The 21,920-nt window shown below is 38.2% G+C and overlaps 1 protein-coding gene across 1 annotated transcript in view; it reads right to left on the reverse strand.

The window, feature by feature from the left end:
* Positions 1-1,630: 1,630 nt before the first annotated feature.
* b3galt1b (UDP-Gal:betaGlcNAc beta 1,3-galactosyltransferase, polypeptide 1b) overlaps positions 1,631-21,920 on the reverse strand; it is a 61,189-nt gene continuing 40,899 nt past the window's right edge. The window contains exon 2 of the mRNA XM_036139386.1: positions 1,631-3,449. Coding sequence (XP_035995279.1) covers positions 2,227-3,219 — 993 coding nt within the window. The 5' untranslated portion in view covers positions 3,220-3,449 and the 3' untranslated portion in view covers positions 1,631-2,226. The remainder of the gene's footprint in view (positions 3,450-21,920) is intronic.

A 21,920-nucleotide genomic window follows, 5' to 3' on the forward strand; every position in this document is an offset into this window, starting at 1 on the left:
ATAAACAGTGATTGCCTTTTCTGCAATTAAGTTCAGTATATTTGTAAAGCAGATTTAAGACAGGTTAGGCCAAAGTACTTTACAATAATAAACGTGTAAAAGACTTAAGACCACACATAAATGGCATTAAAAACCCATATAAAAACCTACTCCAGAGTTAAAGAAAATAAATGAACAAGGGCACCACAAACATTTATGTTCTTTAGTGACCGCAAAACTGGAAAAAAAGTTTCCTGTTTAATCTTAAAGGCAACTTGTTGCAAAACTTAAAGTGCACTGCAGTAGTCGAGACAGGTTGCTAGTTGTGTGCAAGTTATTCTACCCAGGTGTTGATAGAGTTTGCGATCTTCCCTGACTGAAGAAAGCTTTTCAACAAAATGGTGCTTATCTGTTCATTAAATTCAGATAAGGAACCATAATGACGCCCATACTGGTGACACAATATGTCAGGTACGACTCCAGAAAACCAAAAGGGTTCATAAGTGCTGTTAGGGCAGAATAAAATAACTTCTGTTTTACATTGATTGAAATTTGGGAAGTTCAGAGCCAACCATGCCTTAATGTCTAAGTGAGGAGGTATAGGGAGGAAAAAAGGATGGGGAAAAAATACAGAGTCAGAGGACTTTGGAACTCCCCAGGAAAAAGTGTCTGGAATAGACAGAAAAATAACTATATTAACGTGGGGTACAAATGAAGCCAATTCAATGCAGATACGAACACTGGGATCAACAGCATCAAACCGGTTGGATCTTACAGTACAAAGATAACAAAGCGTCCATCATTTGCTAAATGGTCTATTTGAAAACCATCAGTATTGCGGTTCCAGGGCTATGGAGATATTTGAAACTAATCTGGAAACCTCGAAAATGGTGTGATTGCTCACAAGGTGTTTAATTTATCAGTTGGTGCCTCAACAATGATCTTCCTCTGCAAAAATTACACAGAAAGGAACAAGAAAAGCCTCTCTGATCTTCATAACTTTCTAACAGATATATTGCTTATTAACTAAAGGGTAAGGAGTGTAAGAGTGTAAACCCCAAAATAATCTGTATGGAATTTAAATTTATAATTAACATCAACAAATCAAAACAGTTGATTGAGAAGGGCATCTCTCGCAAGTTGATAAATCAATTTTGAAAAACCAAAATCTATTTTTATCCTTCTAGATATTTATGGAGAAAACCTTTATTGGCATTACAGCCATCAAACCCCTATTTCCACTGGCATTTTGATGATTTATCTTTGCTGATGAGCTCCAAGTCTGAGGCTGGAGGAACTCTTGCCATCACCCTAATCTTTAGCTCTCTCCATACACTCTCTATCAGATTCAGTCTGGACTGAAATGCAAATATTATTTCCAGTTAGAAGAAGCATGCTATTGATTTTAAAGGATTACTTTAAACCTATATCTGCCAGGGGCATCCATAATTCAATTAAATTAAATTTTATTTATATAGCGCCCAGTTCATGAAACATGTCATCTTGAGGCACTTTCCAAAGTCAAATTCAATCAGATTATACAGATTGGGTCAGATTATATAGATTGGTCAAAAGATTTCCTATCTAAGGGAACCCAGTTGATTGTATCAAGTCTTGACAAGCAGTATTTACTCCTCCTGAAGAAGCGTAGAGCCACAGGGAGAGTCGTCTGCATTGTCCATGGCTTTGCAACAATCCCTCATACTGAGCAAGCATGAAGCGACATAATCTGCTTCCCTGTAAATAGCCATCCAATGAAAATATCACTTTGGTTTAAAGTATTTTTCAAACATTTCTCATACACCAATATGACGTTGTTTGGACCGGAGTGATTTTTAAGGCCGCTTTTATCCTACTGCCTATTTCAGACCAGGCTCCAACCCGTCTGAGCAACCAAGCTGGATTCGTACTCAATGAAAATGCATTAGGAGTTTACTCCCGCAGGTTAGGAAAGATATTAACAGCCTGAAAACTTTTAACAGAACCCACCTTTATAACTCCTGAACCGGCCCTTTAAGAATGAGTGACAATACACACCTTACAAATGATGTAATTAGCAGAAATTGAGACATGGACGCTAATGAATCCATGTGTCATAAAACTGAGACTTGCAGAAACAGCTGCAGTTCTTACATGATTAAATGTGACAATATGTAATAGGATACAAAGGCCAAAGTAAATGAGGTCGGGGTGGGGAGGGGGTCGGTTGGATAAATTGGAGTTGTTGTTCATTGATCCTCGTGTCCCCTAACATCTGAGGTGCTTCTTGCTGGACATGTCATTCCAGATGCGGTGCATCTCCTCCGGGGGGATCTGGTGGACCGTGATAACGCGCCTGTACCTGCAGAGGCTGTAGGCCATTTTCCAGTGATTGAACCCACTGTTCTGATAAGGGTGTATGCCCAGTTTACGCAAACACATTCCCACATACACGTCTTCCAGGTGCAAGAGTCTCGTGTGCAGCGAAGTCTTGTAGATTAGCTCGGCTACGTCTGCCGAGAACACGTAGCCGGTGCCTGAGCAGAACGGTGGGTATTTGTTTTCAGGGTACAAGTCTCTGGGCATGTACCACTTGCTGCGCATGTCCCTGATGGGACCACCGTTTATCACATATCCCGTGAAGTATCTCCTTCTGGGCTTGGTGCTGGGCTTTAAAAGCTTGTAGATGAGATTGTCCATGTTGACGAAGATGTCGCTGTCCGTCTTCATGACGTACTGCGCCTTTGGGCAGAACGTCGCCACCCAGCGCATGCCCATCAGGGTCTTGAGGGTCAGGTTGTGGTATGAATCGATGAAGTTCTCCACCACAATGTCATGGAAGATCTGGCTCTCCTGCTCCACCATCTGGTTAAGCACATCATCCGTGTTCCTGCCCAGCAGAAAGATGGTGAGGATGCGAATGTCGCTGAAGGTGCTCTCGTCGCCCCAGGTCTCCCGGATGGCCTGCCGGGCGTCAAACTCCTTGTGCGTTGTGCTGATGAGGATAACCAGGAAGGGCGCGGCGCTTTCGCACTTCTTCGGCTCGTTTATTACAAATTCAAAGGCATGTGGGTTGAGGGGGCGGGCGCGGATGTTGGTGAAGGTGATGTTTTTGGGAGGCGGTTTCCCAATCCTACGTCTAGGCACAGCCATGTGGCCGACGTACGTGGACGTGGGCCGCGAGATGCTCAAGTACCACAGGGCGCTCGCCCAGCAGACCACCGTCAGTATGTACAAACATGACACTTTCGAGGGCATCATGCTGCTCTTAGGTGTATTTTGATAGGCTGGCTCTTATAAGGTTTACCTTCCATTAGCGATGTTCCACCCAGTGAGGCAGCATTAAGCTGCTCAAGCATGCGTTTTGACATTAATCGTCAATAATGGATTGCTTCAGAGAGGAGAGACGCTGTTTGCAATTTAATGCGGAGCACTTTAAAACTGAATGAATGTCCGGATTCTTGCCGAAAGTGCTGCATCCCCATTTACATCTGAAAAAGAGGAGACAGAGAAACAGTACATCAGTCGAAAAAAGAAAAAAAAAACAATATGTATGTATATATATATATATATATATATATATATATATATATATATATATATATATATAGAGAGAGAGAGAGAGAGAGAGAGAGAGAGAGAGAGAGAGAGAGAGAGAGGGAGAGATATTATTGCATAGCAATAGAACATATTTACACAAAATGGTCTAGAAACGTCCATTTAAATCATCCCACACTGAATTAAAAATAAATTATATCTATATATATAGAGAGAGATAGATAGATAGATAGATAGATAGATAGATAGAGAGAGAGAGAGAGAGAGAGAGAGAGGGAGAGATAGATATAGATATAGATATATGTAGATATATATAGATATATATACATATACACGATATGAAAGATTTACATATACATTATTTATTAATGAGCTTGTTTTAATGCATTAAGCTTTGTAGAGGACATTCATATATTTAAAAATAGATGGGTTATAGTAGGAAATGATCCTTGAGTTTTCCCAATAAATTAGCCAAAGAACTCAAAATTATCTACATAAATCGTGTTAAAAATTAGTCATTTTTAATGTTTGGAATACATCTAGTGAGAGGTTGAAAGAAAAGCTTTCAAAGGAAATCAGCTTGTAACGCGTAAGCCGAGTAGATCAAAGTTTTGGATAAAACTGCGCATCACACGCCGACATATACATGTGGTCGGATTCCTGTTAAAAAGTCTGTAGGGTATATCGACATGAAGGCCATATCCTCAGGCTTTGATGTTTTCTGTGGCTTTTTTGTTTTTCACCTGCCGCAGATCAGATGCACTTCACAGAAGAACAGCTATAAATTTCAATGCATTTATCTTCAAAGCCGGGAGAACTACAGAGTCCAGTCTGACCAGACAAATAAAGCCGTGATGTCGTAGTTTGGACTCCATTTACCTCAAAGCACTGTCAGACTAAAAACTTAGAAAATACCCTAATGTAAAAAGTAATTACCTTAATAGGGTGTAACCTATAATATGAAGTATGAATTGCTTTGTCTAACTCTGCATCTTAATCACACACATACTTTTTTATTTTGTCTGTCTACACCAAGGCTCTGGAGCCACAAGGGGCTCTTTGGACCTTTCACAGTGGCTCTTATTAACTTTGGCTACAAATTATATTTTTACGATGGTATTTAAATGTAATAATGATAATAAATGCAGGTTTTAGCAGTTTTTTCTTGGAATACTTGCTTTTAATTTTCATAACAGAATAATGCTGAAAGTGCCAGTAATATTTCATTTTAAATCAATATTTTTTCATTATGCTGGAAACTATGATTTTTTTTTTACATCATTAGCCACAAATATCAACATCCCGTCCAGCCTCTTTTTTTTTTTTTTTACCTCAAAATAGACATAAAAGGTTGTTTCTTTAACAGTGACAGCATATTTCCTACAGTAGATCTTTATCAAAAACTTTAACAGGCAACATTTTTGCGGCTCTAAACAAGTTTAATTCCAGTGGACTGAAGGAAAAGTGGCTCTTTAGACTGTAAAGGTTGCAGGCCCCTGTACCAACAGATGTTTGTGTTAAACTTGGACCATATTATGGGCAGTTTCCCAGGATGACGCTAGAAGAGGTAGGGTGCACCAGATAAAAATACATATGTGTCAGTTGCACCTTAAATAAGGGTTTTGTTGCTTTTGCACATGTGCAGTCGATAGCGAGTAGGAGCCACGTGTTTGATGCTGAGAACAGGGAGAATAGGTTTCTTCAGAACTGGGCTACATTTTGTCCCTCTCCAGAATATCAGATGACTTCCTGTATTGTGACTGGTTGGGGGGCAGCAGAAAGAGGGGCTCGCCCAGATCTCCATTCATGCAAGAAACGACAGCGGTGTTAACATTTTCAAGCGGCGCCACTGGTTCAGATCTCGTTTCTTCTGGGTTCCCCGAGGAGTCTCTAGACAAACTGTGTTGCCGAAATGATTTCTGTTATAATGTCAGCCTTCTGTGAGATCTCACAGGATTGAAAAGAGCTGCTTCCAACGCATAACGCTTTAGTCAAGAGCAAGACACACAAAATACATACATATGAAAGCCTTCTACATCCACAGTGTGAAAAAGATTTTATCTTTCATTTCTCCATACGCCTGCTTCCAAGGAGACTGGGCTTTTTTTTTTTTTTTGAGTTGGACTTGTTCAACATTCCTTGAGGCTTTTTGTTTAAAATTTTTATTTGAAAAGTCAATGCTTTTTCACTTATATTTTGGTCTGTACACAAATTGCAAATCATTTCATTTCAATTCAATTCAATAAATTTTATTCATATAGAGCCAATTCATAACACATGCCATCTTAAGGCACTTTACAAAGTTAAATTCAATCAAATCAGACAGATTGGTCAAAAAGTTACCTATTTAAGGAAACTCAGCATTTTGCATCGCGTCTTGACAAGCAGCACTCACGCCTCCTGAAAAAGCGTAGAGCCACATTGGACCGTCGTCTGCAGTCTGCAGTCTTATATAGAACATGCATGTTCTTTAGGCTGGCAAACAGATGGATAAAGATTCTTAAAAATCTTTTACAATTTAGTTAAATTTTTTTTTTCAACTTATAACAATAAAAATGTGTGTTATAGATAAGCAGATAATGTTCAGAAATTGTATTTGTGGCTGACATTTTTAGATTTTATATATATACACACACACATATATTCCTTGTGAAGTGAGCTTGCTTAATACAATTACTTTATTTGGCCTGGCAGGAATTCTTCTTGGGCCAAAGACTATTGTTCAACTATTGTTCAACAATTACTCAACACATAAACTGGTAAATAAAGGTGTACTGACATTTTTTTAGATGATATTTTACCTGAACTGCTCAAAGTGACATAAAGAATAGCAGAAAGGGCCTCTTTGCCCTGACAGGATGCAATATGTCACTTTTAAAGCTTGGTTGGCTTTAAAGAAAGCTTAAAATGGACGCCACAGAGAGATGCTCAGCCTGACAACAGACTAACCTTAACAATTTTAACAAAGCCAGGGATAATTACATGCTTTCTGCTCTGCTGCACCTCCACTGAGCAAAGCTTTCTAAATCAATGTTTAACTCCAGGTTTGAAAGGTGGTAATTAGGATCTACACAAAAGCTGACATTCACTATGAATGGGGACTTTAAAAAAAATAAATCCCTATTAAATGAAATATGCTTGAAATGCATCTAGAGCAGCAAACAGAAAAAATGTGTAGTGTAGGAAGTAAAGTTATGACTTAAATTGCCAGTCATGTGGCCTTTAATATACAGTTACTGCCCTGCAGTTTTTTTTTCTGTTTTCCCTCTTTGTCACACATAAATCTTTCAGGTCATCAAACACATTTTAACCTTTTTAAATCTTACAAACATATCGAGAGTAATTACAAGCTGCAGTTTTCAAATAATACTTTCACGTATTAACAAAGAAACATTATCCAAACCAACCTGGCCCAATCGGAAAAACAAATCCCCCAAATCTATGTTATTCGTGCGTTAACTTTGATTTACCACATGTTTTTGAAAACTTAGCTCAACTTCACCTGCTGCACCCAGACCAGATTAGTGCAGACTTGTAGAATCAAGAAATCACTTCGTACCAGTCTGACAACATGAAGTAGGCTAAACAATCCCAGAAAGCAGCACGTGTTTTTATGATCTTAGATGTGAAACATTGATATTTGTAAGTCATGAAGGGTTTTCAAATCTATTTCTAAGGCTTTTATACTCCAGCGAACCATAATGAGAGCCCTTGTTCTCAAATGGAGAGAACGTGGAACTGTGGTGAAACCATTCCTGGAGTGTCCGACCGACCAAAATTACTCCAGGAGCCCATCAGTGAATTATCAAAGAGGTCACAACAAAATCCAGAACATCTCAGGTCAAGTTACTTTGAACTCATGAATGACTGAAATGATCACAAGCTTATGAAGAGAACACGATGTTTTAATCCCAACAGCAGCTGTCTCTCCTTTTCCCTGTCCCTCCTTCTGCAAGGGAACACGGAAATCTACTCTGGTGAAATGCTTTTTAAAAGTTGTTGCAGTTACACTTTTCCACTGAAGCTGTGGCGGATCTGTAAAATTTATAAAGCGTAGCCGCTGTGACAGAATCGCTGTTTGTAGTTTTATTGCTGTGAAAGACAGCTTTTATTTTCCAGACAACCCTTGGTCCCACACCCAGTTGCCGAGCGAGACCTCGGTCAACGCTGCTGCGGCGGGAAGCGTGACCCACTGAACCCAGCAGTGGATACACTCACAAAAAAAACACACGATAAATGAAGGTTCAGGGAAAAGAAGTTCCTCGTTTCTCGAACTATGCCCTATGTGAGGCCTCTTTTGCCTCACGTAAGTTTAGTTTTCATGATTCAACAAAATGAGAGAGACTGGAAATAAATGGCACAAATTCCTCATCCATCATGAATCGTGCTAAAGCTGGACTCCCCTAAGGTTCTCCTCCCTGCCAATCACTGTGTCGATAATTCAGTTTCCATTGGAACCTGGACAAAAGGGCTTTGAGGTGAAGCACTTTCAGTAAACTGAGGATTTAGACTCCTATTCTTTGACACAGGTTTGACACAGGTGTCAAACTCAAGGCCCGCGGGCCAAATCCGGCCCATCAAGGCAATTTATCTGGCCCTCAAGAGCCAAAAAAGGCATATCATGTCATAAACTAGAGGCTTATATCCTTTTAAAGTGTATAAAGTGGCTAAAACTGTGCCTCCTGTAGCAAATGTTGATTTTTTTTTTACTGTGTAGTAACAGCCTCCTGCCACTAGATGTCAGTTTTCCCACAACACATTAAAACAACCCAGAAATGTCCAAAAAGAGAAAAAGTGATGCAGAATGATGAGTTTGAAGTGTAATTCACCACAATATCAACTTTTTTTCATATTAACCTGTATAAACTGGGCCTAATGATGCTACTTTTATGTTACTGTGCCTTTTCCTTATACTTCTATGTGAACTGGAATGAAATTATTGAATCAAAAGTATCATCTATACAAGTGCAACCGGCCCTTTTAATGACTTCATTATGCCAAAGTGGCCCCATAAAGAAACGAGTTTGACGCCCCTGCTTTATAAGAATTAAAGCTATGATAACCTGCATTTAGAGAACTACATGGCATCACCTTTGAAACATGTTTATCCAGATCACTCTTGCATATATTACTGCAGGATGTAGTATTGTTTGTCGGGCATACAATCTACCACTCGCAGCAAGAAAGTGCAGGGATTGAAATTGTCAGAAAAACTGGTAAGCTGTAAAGCAGCCTGTAAGGGGTGGAACAGGTGCGCATGCTACACATTATGAGCACCAGACCCGCAGGACATGAAACTCAATAGAGAACAGAGAGGGGAATGAAAGGGGGGGGAATAATTAGCCTATACTACCAACAGAGACCTAATTTATCTTGATTCATTATATGACAGGAGGTAAACTTGTGTTGGGAGTGGGGCACAAAGATAGCCATTCATCAACACTTGACATTTCCTTCATCAAAAGCTCCTGCGTTGAATTTTTGTTGGACTTTTTATTTTTATTTTTTTAAAGGGCTGTTATGTACTCCTCTATACACCAACAGAAATGTTTTGATTCATGGCTCCATGACCAATGCAGACAGGTTTCTAAAGTGTTTTTCCAATAACATCGTCTCAGAGCTAATAGATTGCCAGCCTGAATTATAGAACGCCAGAGTGTTAGGAAGGATCGGTGCCAAAAAAGATCTAAATTGATTACCTTGCTTTTATTTGAAACAACCCCTTTTGAATATTGCTGGCTATACTTTTACTGATGAATCACGCTGATGGGGAAACTTCAGAGATGGTACTAAAATAGGGATTTAAATCATCATAATAAGCTGCTCCGAGATTACACATTTTAAAGCTAGTATTGTAAAGCTTCCCTTTTGGTTTTGAGTTGTATGTAGACCCATATGTCATTTTTTGCTGGGTAGTCTTTTTGCTGATTTGGCTCATATAGACTTTTTGAATAATATTAAATTCAATTATAAATTCCGTTTTTTTATAATGGGATACATGTAGTTGTCCACCTGTACATAACCTAAATCCCTTAAGACCCATCCCAACCCCAGACCGTTTTCTGTCCCCACCATACCCTCAGCCCACCAAGCCCCAGCAACCACGGCCTCTGGTCCAGTGTGACAAAATACTAAAAGCACAACAAAACTGTAGACCCAAATACCTTTTTTGAAACCGTACTGTATATATGCGGCTAGGTCTTCACGTAGTTTTAGCAAACATTAAAGGGGGCAGTGTGTAACTAATTTGGCTTTTTATCAGCTAAAATCTAGTATTGCTTTCATAAATACATCTGCTGTCAGTCTAATAGCAATCACATCACAAATAAAAGTGTTCCCATAGCTTATAATGAGTAGTTTATAAATACATGGGTACGGTGCAACCAATGGAAGACGGCTTATTTCGTCGCCATTTTTGATTACAGTAGCCGAAAGGGGATAAACTTGTTAGCCTCGTGCATTTTACCTGTATATGAGGAACTGTTGTTGGTGGAGTATAAAATAAGAAAAGAAGACTGTAGATCATTCTACTTGCTATTTTCAGTTGAAAAGCAGCAACATACAACAACCATACCCTTTGTCCAGCGAGAGGGAAGAGAAAGTAACTAAGAAAAGAAAAATAAGTAATAACCAGGAGAAAACGGGAGTCTATATCAGAGTAGCTATTATCACCAGGTGAAGTGGAGACAATTCATGAGGGAGCAGGGATTCAAAAACAGATGCAGAGATTGCAGGCTTTCTGCTGGAAATGTAAGTTAATTTAATAAAACAGTGAAGTTTATTTTGGCGCTATGTTAGAAACTGGGCAGTGTAGTCCAGGCAGCTACTCTGTCCCCCTGGCAGAGACAGCTAGGTTGTACGACTTCGTCTCTCCCTCACTTCTTTTGATGATCTCTGAGTCTACAGGTCACCAAAAACATTTTCACACGTTGACAGTAGCTGTTAGCTATTAGCCGTCGCTTGGTATCAAATACATGGAGGACAAACTTGTTGACATTGTCCCATTTATGACACTCCATAGCTCCTGTAGTAGTTGTTATGTGCTTTAACAACTTTTTGTAAATAAATGGGTCTAAACACTGGGGCTTTAAATTCTTGTTTAAGGATATAACGTAATTTCTCAATTGTTGACTGCTGTTAAAATGTCATGGATTGTCTTTTAAAGAGAACCTGAGGTTTAAACACCAGCATTGGCTGCACTTCATTAGCTTTCTATACATTGCAGGACTGATTTTGGAGATTTTATTGCTTGTTTTTTTAATCCAGCCTCTTTTACACCATGCTTCAGCTCAAACAACAAGGTAAACCAACAAAATGTTTGTAAGAGTTTTTAAAGTACACCTAATCCTAAATTAAAAATGATTTGGCACTTTTAGTTTTAGACCGGCGATCTGTCCAGGCTGTTCTCCACCTCTTGTCCCATGACTGCTGGAGATAGGACACGTAGGTACAGATAACGGATGGATGGACAGATAGATTTGACACTTTACCACCACTTGATGATACCAAGAGGTGGCAGTAATCGCCACCAAATTGCAGCAGTGAAGAAGCTGGCATATATTGTGTTGACTATTCTTGCCACCCAAACGCAAATACCTGTTTTCTTCATCTGAACACAGACATACCTCCCAAAAACCAATTCAAATCCAATAAATCCTCTATGATTTGTGGCCTTCTCCCTCGAATGTCATTAGGGAACAGGGGGTACCTAAGGCAATAACAACTCCTCATTTACCGCACGTGCAAATAAGAAAGATAAAAAAGGTTCCACCTTGGGGTTGGAGGGTGCTCACATTGGCCACATAAATAGCTGCTCAAGTGGCCCGTGTATATTCAATTTTAATTGTTTTTATTGATTCAAGTAATCTGAACATGCAATCTTAAAGTGGTGGTTTCAAAGTGGTTTTAAATGCATTCGATTTATGTGTGTGTTTTTTCCTCTCCAAAAATCTACATCTATAGGTTTAGATAAATGTCAGAGTTGCTTGCCCAGTTTGAACCATCTGGACTTCTAGGGTCATCATAGAGCTGTTTATTCAATGTTCGCAGGACAACGACTAACTAAAGAGACACAGTGTTTAATTTTTATGTACCTCATCTTTGGCTACAGCTCACTAAAAATCCAAGAAGTGCAAAACTATGGCCCCTTTAATTCAGGGTTGAAAATATGATTACTGCAGCTTTCTAGTAAAGGGCTTATTTAATAAATTCTTAGCTGTTTATTTTAAATTTACATTTTACCCAATGTTTCGTCATATGTAATGGATACATTTGAAGGATAATTCTTTGCAATTATTAAGCAACTGGAATTACCTTACAGAAAAATGTGGCTCAGCAAATAAACCTTTCTTGACGCCTGTTTCCTTAATCCATTGTTTCATTGCTGAATTTCCCTTTGGGGCAACTTGTGACTGTTTGTGAAGTGCTTATGAATAAAATTGACACTGACTTTGACAAATCTCCTTAATCAGCACTGAGTTGCTGAAAGCCATGTTTCTGCAGTTGCACAACACTGCATCAACCTTTGGGATGAAAGAAGAGTGACCAAGCACTTATTGCTGGAGTGTTATAAGGTCCCCCCCCCCCCTCCAACATAGATCCAACCAGATCTCAACAGAAGAAAAATTGCTGCTATGCTACAAGTGATCCTATTTAGACCATACCAGATTATATTGAGGAGCATAATTTAACAGGGAAAAAAAGGAAATTACTTCAAATCTTCACAGTACTAAATTGGAAGTGCAGAGTGCAACTGGCTATATTTTAAGACAGGAAATCATAATCAGTAGAGTGCGCACTCTTACTTTCCCCAAACATCTTTATACGTAGGAAAAAATACCCAGCAAATGCAGTGATACATGGTATCCTTGAAATATCATTTTGACAGCAACATTACTTTAGTACCGGTAAAACATTATGTATAAAGCAGAGACTGATTAGATGTAGAGAGGTGACATCTTCAGCTGCCTCCATTCACTGCAACTATGTTTTACGCAACCACTCCCTCGCCCACTAAGAAAAGGTTTTTCCATTTAAAACAAATAAACAACCTTATCTCAGTGAGCTATGCATGCTCATGGGCACCAGAGCAACAATGCTGATGTTGAAGTTACAGCATAGAAATTACAACACACACCCGAACGCTATATACATTCTAGTTTTCATCACATATGGTTATTAGCGGCAAATTGAAAGCAGCTCTGGATTGCCAGAGAATTCAAATTACTCTTTGACATCGTTCTACCTCCTGGTTAAATCATCCTATAAACCTTTGTTGTATGAGCTTACATTAAAACTCTAGTCTTTACCATCAACACTATCTATCTTAGGTATTCATGGTGTACCACGCTGAAGCCCTAGTTCAGCATTCAAAGCGTAACGTTATCACTCTCATCACTTTCCTCTGTGTTTTCAATTTTGCTTTGTTTTAAGGTTTTTCATGTTTTAAGACTTCATGCATGGAAATAAACTTGAAAAGGGAAAAGTTCCTGAAAAGGGAACTGCTGTGATAATTATAAGCATTCAGAGTCCTTTAAAGGACTCTGAATGCTCTCACATACCACCCTCAAATTATGAAAAAAAAAGGACTTTAAAAGTAGAGAAAGTTATAAAACGATGCTTAAAGCTCTTGATTTACTTACATGTCAACACAAATTATAATCACTAGCACTCTCATTGCAAAAAGGTGAAAAGCACTTTCTTATTAAGTATTAAGCTCTAACTTTTGACATAAAATCCTGCCTGTGCACCAAATCCCATCAACACAGGAGTGTTAGTGAAGAAAATAATAATAGCAGTGTCGTCCTGAAGTGTGAAGCGGATCTAGTAAGAGTACCTTCATGCTTATTCCAATTACATTTTTCCATTTAAATGAATGGAAATGGCTTAAAGTTGATTTCTTAAATTTACACATTCATACCAAAGAAAATAGAAAATTCTTGCTAATGAAATATCTGATTATAACAAATGTCCAGAAATGTGTGCCACCTGTAGCCTGGGTTTAATTATCCTACACTTTTTCGACCACTAAGATAAAAGACTGAATTAAAGATTAGTGTTGAAATAAAACTGTTGAAATACGATCAGCAGCAGACTCCTTCATAGACAAAAGCACATGAATTACTTTAAATACATTTAGGAAATCCTTTTAGGCAAATCAGCTTATAAATTAAGCAACCCACTGGTGGGAAATGTGGAGCTCAGTATCTTGCTCCATTTTAATAATTAGTTTTAGTTTGATCTCTAAGTTTCATTCTGTGTTACACGCTGTGACTGTAACAGCGAGGGAGAAAATACAGTCATGTTTACAAGGTAAATATATAACACTATCATGAAACAAAGTTGCATGGTTGCATCGGTTAAAATCTCACACTCTCTCCTTCACTGAGTATCAGCTATTTCTGCATCCATCTATCTATCTATCTATCTATCTATCTATCTATCTATCTATCTATCTATCTATCTATCTATCTATCTATCTATCTATCTATCTATCTATCTATCTATCTATCTATCTATCTATCTGTCTGTCTGTCTGTCTGTCTGTCTGTCTGTCTGTCTGTCTGTCTGTCCACACATACAAATTTACAACACATCACTAACAAGATCCTTTATTTTCGCACAGTGGGTAAATTCAGGTGTACCAGTAAAGAGTAAGTTCACAACATAAGAACAAATACTGTACAGTTATTGAAAGTAGCGTGTTCACGAAATTAAAGAAGTGTGAAACGAAGCAAGGTGATTTTGTTATGAACCTGACAAGCCAGAGAACTCTAAATTCAAAGCAGCCAAAGTAATTGTGTTTAAAAGGTTTATTAAGGAAAATCAGAAAGATGGTCGAGGAACATCTGCAGGAGCAAGATGGAGATCTGGCACTGAAGAGAGCTGGCTCCCTCAGTGCAGAGCTGACAGGCAGGATGGAAGAGGCTTGGTCTAACTCCAGGGGACAGGCCTGGGTTGGGTGGTCAGAAAGAGATAGGCAGACATATCCAAGGGGCTAGATGAGACTCTTAGTCATGGAACCAATCCAGGTCGAGGTCCAGAAATCTGAAGCTTAGTAGATGTCAGACAAGGGCAAGGCAAGGCAGGGAAATAAAAAAAAAAATGAACAAGCTGTAGTAGCCAGACAAGAAAAATCTACTAACAAAAAAGCTTACAATAATCTGCCGCTGTCTGACTTTCTGCAGCGGGTTTAAAAAGGATACAAAACAGGTGTGTGAGATGAGCTTGACTGTGGTGCAGTGGAGAGGAAGGCTCACAGGTGCAAAGCAGGAGAGAAGTGATGTAATGCAGACAAAAGATAGGCCAGAGTCATGATAGGTTTTAAGAAATGTGCAAAAGGTGTATGTATATTTATGTATCAACAAACGCAACAGACTATTTAAACACAAAAAAACAAACAGGGACGTAAACATGTATTGAGCTGGTTGGGAGCAGTGGTGGTTATAAAGAGCAAAAGCTCCTGGGAGGAAGGATCTGCGATAATGCTCGTTTGTGCATTTAGGATCCAGCAGGTGACAAAAAAGGGACGAAATATTAATAACTCAAGAAATCTGTAGCCACAAATCCTTTTTGTTGAACTAATGTAATATCCTGAAAAAGTATTTAATAATTTTGCTTGAGAGAAAAAGATCTCAAATTGACAAGTGTTTGTTCTCATAACACAGGAAATGTCTAATAAAAAATAAATAAAAAGAAATCATTACCAGGTTTATTTTACAGCCACGTTTTCTCAGTTACCACTGTTAGTACTTTGTAAAACTGTTTTAGTCAGAGACAAGACTATTATTTATGTTATTTCTAAATATCTCACGACAAATTCTTGAGCCAAAGGAAGAAAAAACAGACGGTGTTTAGTGAGAGTTTCACAACGTGCCTCCCACACAACGTGTTAAACAAACCAAGGTTGAAAAAACAAACTAATTTTTTTCAGGTTAGAGCCTCTCCTTGCAGTATACATTAACTAAGGAAAAACAAGAAATATCACAGGTTAAAGCATCAGGATGCAATATTTTGTAAATTATATTTAATGTCAGGGAGTGACTTGACTTCAGTGTAGTTTGGGCAGTTTTAACTTTTTTTATGTAAATCTTCACTCCAAGAGCGAGTAGTTCTCATTACTACCTGAAAAACCCTCTAAACGTGTTTCAGGAATTTAAAGTTTTGCTTTTCTGCAACCAGATATCCTTTATGAACAACAGGAGAAGTGCTTGGACTCTGCTTGCTGAGTGCAAAACTGGCATCTTCAGTGCAGAAAAGCATCGAGTTGGCACTGAACAGTATCTGTTCAGGGGAAAATAAGGTGGGCATCATCCCAGCAGGGTGTTACTTTTCGGTATGTCTGCAGCTCTGCTCTGAAAACAGCTAAATGATCCTGATCACTCACAAATATGTTTTTTGAAGAAGAGGAAATTGCTAAATTTTTTGGAGGATCCAGAAGTGAAGAAAAAAGTCTCTAATTTGTTATCCTGACTGCACTGCTGTCTCGCAATAAGCAAATAAAATGCACAAGAATAAAAATGAATATTTTCCAATTCAAAGCAAGCTTGCTTCACATGTTAAGAACCATCCTGCAAAAAATAAATCACACTACAAATCTGATCTTATTTTGCATGCCGATGCACAACATATGTCCAACAGATACAATGCAACTTATTTGCATGTTGTATGAGGTAAAACGTCATTCCCTGCAGATTTGCTTGTTTTTCAGAAGACATCACAGGGTCCACTTAATCAAATACCGAGCGTAACCATAGCAACATGTGTGGGATACCAAAAACAGCAACTATTAGAAACAATTGCTCTCATTTTTTTAAAAATGGAAATCTAATTGATGGATATTACTCATACCAGATGTGAAAGGAAAGCGTAGTCTCAGTTATGAGTGCTTAAAGTCTACTGGACATTTTAGACATCAGTATGGAGAACTACTTAGCCTCGACAGTGAAGCACACAACCGGTTTATGTCCAGTTAGGTAAGAGTTGCGTCGTGGCCTATATAAAGGGAAATTTATTTCTAACATTCTTGGAATTTAGCTTTTTTTGTAATACAAATATAGTTTTTGATAATTCTCCAGTTTATGTATCCCAATTTGTGATTGACACTGCTAATTGATAAAGTGTTTCATTTCATAAACATAGGCTTGGAAGCCTAAAAAGCAGCTTCTTTGTGGCGCTGCTTCAGCAGCAGTGTTGTGGTTATCCCTCCGTTCTGTAGAACTTCCAAAGAGCTGAGGTACAATTTTAACCATCTATAACTTCTGTTGACTATCAGAGGAAAAGTGGTAAAATGCAGGACCTAAACCATGTATGATTTGGTAAATAGGAGATCAAAAAACAAGCAAAAGACATTGCATTCACTGAGTACTAATGGCAAATTTACAAAGTGCAGGATTTTGAAAAAAAACGTATGTTAATGGGAGTCCTTTCAGCTGCTCATTTATTCAGGGGTCGCCACGGCAAGTCGTTACAAGTTGCTGACAGACTTCACAGTTTCAACACCAGATGCAGACTTAGCCCCCTACGCCACCACAGAGGCTCTATGTTAGGGGATATTTAATAGATCCAGTATGTATATTGTTCTGGCTGTCCACTGATACAGACTAATCTTCTAATAAATCTTCAATTTTGTGTGTTTCTTTATCTGGAGGAACAATAAATAATCATTACTGCTTTAATGATCTAAGATTTCTTTCAGGAGTGTTTAAAAGGTTTAAGGGTTTCCGCTTCAAACCATCGTGAATATAGGATTTTTATAACCCCAAATTGAGTGGGGGATAAAATAAAAATGTCCCAACATTCCTGTAGCAGCAGAAAGACACATTTCTTTATACATTTTAACGAACAACTCCACGAAGAAAACGGATCTACAGTGAGAGTTAGCATGACATTAAGAAATGAATGTCCTCTTTGAGAAAAGCATCACCCTACCTTGCCAACTAAAACTGTTTGCAAGGTAGGGTGATGTTTATAGGATACACTCTTCCAAAAGGATTTTGTTAATGGTTATCAAAATGATTAAATTCTAGTATGAAGACAGTGCAATGCAAAGTGTACATTTTTGTGAATAAAACAACAGAGATTTTAATTCATGTCACAGTGCTACTATAGTCAATAAAAATCAACACCTTTTACATGGAAGAAGAACACCCCAGGGTAGCTGCACGGCATGAACACAAGCTTATTTGATAGACGTTCAACCTGTCATTCAAATCTACAATGTAAGTTACACATTGTAATGGTTTATTTGCCCAATGAAATAACAATATAGCAATAATCTATACAAAAAGACACAATTACTGGCCGATCATTTAAAGAACCAGTCAAAGGTACTTTGACTGGTTGCGTTCATAATCTGTTTCAGCACAGAAATGTGTCTGTTCTGATGCTTGCATTACTTGCCTGTAAAGTCAGTTTCAGGATTTTTCTTTTTTGCATTTGGGGCAAAGTTATCAAATGAAAACTGCACAGAACTTTTGCATTTGCAGGTCAATATGCGACCACAGTGACAAAGAGGAAGAATATTTGGTTAATTTCAAGACCACAGAAGAACAACTGCATGATCACACTTCTTGTTTTAATTTTACTATAAAACAACAACAACAACAAAACTTATTCCTCCTCTAATAACTCCTCAGAGATGTTTACAAGTAATTTTCCCAAAGTCCAAGTAAAGTCGGTTGTGGGGGCAAGTTATGCCTCTCTAGGACTTGACTCTGTCTATAACACTGCATTTCTGTAGGGCAGTAACTTAAATGCTCTGTTGTTTGTCATCAGGCTTATTGCAGCACATGAACATTACTTATTTAATCCTTCAACATTTATTTTAGTGTGCAAAACCTTTAGGAGCAGCTTTTTATCATCTTTTTGGGGGTTGGATGTGTGTCTTTTTCCAAAGGCTTAAATTATCATCTGGCGCCGATGAGAAACCCAAAGCAAGTATGTTTTAGCCAACACTGTGCTTAGGCGTCACTTTGTGGAATTTTAATGTAACAATATGTTTATATGCAACATTTTTTTGTTATTTATTTAAAAAACATATAAATCATATCTAAATTAATTTGGTTTGGACAAAGCACCATAGGAAATCTAAAACAACCAGCTTTGCCTTCAGAGACTGTTCATATTTGCATTAATTGCATCTAAACATGAAATAAGACAACTATTTGCTTAGCATCTCTATTTTAGAGATGCTAAGCAGAGGAAGCTTTGTAATTAATTAAAAAAGTTGCAGACTAAAAATGCTCTGACACTGTGAGTCATAAAAATAATAACTGAACTGAGGGTGTTCAGGCGTTAATATGCAGAAGATTAACTTGGACGAAATGCCAGCTGTACAAGGAGCAGTGCTCCTATGCCAGGCAAACACAGCTCTGGGTAGTGTGTTAAGTGTTGCAGAGAGTTCCCTTAAATGTTGGCATCGGTACACAGGGTAAACCGAGCCAGGGCCGTCCAGGCATTGGCTCTGGCACACAGACTCTCGCACATCATCAGGCCCAGATTAAATCTGACGTATGCCCTCATCAGCACCAACACATTTCACTTCTTCTCCTTCTCTTCTCTGAAAATACAACCATACCCACATGGCGGTCATTAAAAAAAAAATCTGTTATATGTGTTATATTTTCTTGCTTCACTAGTCACTGTCTACCTGCCTGCTGTCAGCACATTTGGTGTTCTAGCAGCTACTTGCAACGCTGGGTAAGTGGAAACTTATCTCATAGTTTCACAGCCAATCCACATTTATTCATTGGAATGAAATGAGCAGATACAATGGAAATTTACTCTTAAAATATTTACAATCCTGCATCCCTCTCACATGTGGAAACGAAAGAGAAATTATCAGTTATTTGGTCAACTGCAAAAACAATTCTCAGTATGTTAATGTACAGACCGCATTCGACCACCACCAAATCCTCCACATTGTTTTTTCCAAATAGATAAGACTGATTCTTAACTGTCAGTTCTATGAAAATCCTGTGCCATATAGCTGACATCAAACCTTAAGATGAAGTTTATCTCGGAGGAAGTATTGCTCCTGGGATGTGCTGTGCTCTGGTTTCCTGCACTCAAATGCACAGTTTGTTCTCTCCTCCTCTTCCAGACATTTTATTGGATGTGCTGCACAGCCGTTTTTGTCTGGGAAAGAATTCACAATGACTGAGTGTTGTTCCAGGGTAAAAAATAAAAAGTCTTATTTTTGAGGTATAATAATGATCCCCATGTGCCACGGGAGAGATAATTATTTTAAGACTAAAACAAGATTTTTGATTTCCACTAAATAAAGTGAAAAAGGAAAAAGAGCATGATATCACATTGTGTTAAATAAACAAACAATTATCCCTGAAGAGATCGACATATCAACCAAGTAAAACCAGATGTGAGAAGATGAGAGAAAAACAAGCTAAATATTTTCTGCTTATGCCTAAAATACCACCGCATTTCCAAAGGTTGAGTTTGGAAATTGCAGAGTGTGGCGTCGTTGTGTAGTTGTACCATTATACGAAGACCGCTAGCCTTAATCTAGGGCATTTTCTGTGGTTTGCATGTTACTCATTGCAAATATTTTTTTAACAGGACAACTTTGGACATTAGAAAAGAAAAGAAAAGAAAAAAGAAAGAAAAGAAAAGCTTCTGTTTGAACAACATAGCAGCTTAGCACAGTATTCATTTTTTACAAACAGTTTAAAAAAGAACACACAGTGTCTTTAAAAACTATTCATACCCATCGTCACGTTACAGCATCCTTACAACCACAGACTTTAGTTATTTTATTGGAATTTAGTAGCACATAACTAGGTTTTTATTTTAATTTTAGAAATAAAATCTGAAAAGTGCGGTGTGCATATGTAAGCAGCGCTCTGCCCTCTGATACCCCTAAATAAAGTTCAATGCAATCAGATTTCTTCAGAAGTCACCGCATCGGTAGCAGGTAATTCTCATATTTGTAAATCTCAGCATAAATGCAGTATTGAGGCAAAATCAGAGATTTATTGAACAAAATCAGTGAACAAGCAGCTTCATGAAGACCATGGTATGCATGTCAGAGATAAAGTTGTGAAAAATTCTTAACCATGGCTTATTTGGAAAACAATATTCCAAGCTTTGAACATCTCACAGAGCACGGTTTGTAAAAAAAAATGTTACAACTGCTCACCCTAAAAAGCATAACAGGTTCGCCTAAACTGACAGATCGACCAAGGACAACATTACTCAGAGAAGCAGCCAAGAGGCACATCACAACTCTGGAGGAGCTGCAGAGATCCACAGCACAGGTAGGAGAACTCTAACTCTATAAATGTGACCTTTATAGAAGAGCGACAAGAAGAACGTCTTCACTGAAAGAAAGCCACAAGAAGTCCAGTTTGCAATAAGCCATATAAGGACAGAAAATATGTGGAAGGGGTAGTTCTTTGGGAAATTTTTGGCCTACATGCAAAATGTTATATACTGTATGCCATAAAACTAATCCTGACCTTACCATTCCCATAATAAAATATAATGGTGGCAGCATTATACTGTGGGCATGTTCAGGAGAGTTACAGAAATAGATCGCTGCTACAAAGATGGATGCAAGAAAACCTGTCAGAAGCTGCAAAAGACTTCAAACTGTGGTGGAGGTTCACCTTCCAGCTCAACTACAACCAGAGCAACATTGTTTTACATAAAAAGAAAAACATTTCTGTCCACATGGCCCAGTTAAAGGCCAGGCTTAAATCCAATTGAGGCTCTGGGATGATTTGATGATGGCACAGGATTTCCCCAAAAATCTGACTGAGCTTGAAGTACTTCGGCAAATAAAAACAAAATTCCATCTGTAAAACTGCTAATCTGTAAGAGACCTGCAACACAAAACATGAAGCTGTTACAGCAACAAAAGTGGGTTTTAAAAACTCAAGGGGGCAAAACAACAATACACAGCTCTCACTCTAACTCCACAAATAGGCACCAGTGGTGTTTCACTACTTTGCTCTTTACTGCTCCTTTAAATCAAACTTACATCATCTTTGCTTCTTCACCTTCCAAAAAAATCTTCAAAAAGCAGAAATCGTTTGACATCATGTAAAGAATATTAAATCTGTTTTTGATTGAGTTGAACTACAATTACTGTGAATCACACAACGATTTAATAGCTTGCTGGAGTGAATCCTTGCTCTTTATACCTTATTTTCACTCAATATTTGCGGCTGACTTTCTTTTCAGTCGTTCTCTCGCAAAAACAGCAACCCAAATAATAACTCAATTCCTTTTTTTAACCCGTTTTGATTCTCTGACAAAGGAACGAGATAGGTGACGAAGAGACGAAGAACCACGGCTGCATTTTAGCACTAAAAAAATCAGAAAGACATCATGAGGCGTCATCAGCTGCACGGCGTTAGGCAAAATGTAGGCATTTAATGAGCGAA

The sequence above is a fragment of the Fundulus heteroclitus genome, chromosome 7, assembly GCF_011125445.2.
Source record: "Fundulus heteroclitus isolate FHET01 chromosome 7, MU-UCD_Fhet_4.1, whole genome shotgun sequence".
Classification (NCBI taxonomy): Eukaryota; Metazoa; Chordata; class Actinopteri; order Cyprinodontiformes; family Fundulidae; genus Fundulus; species Fundulus heteroclitus.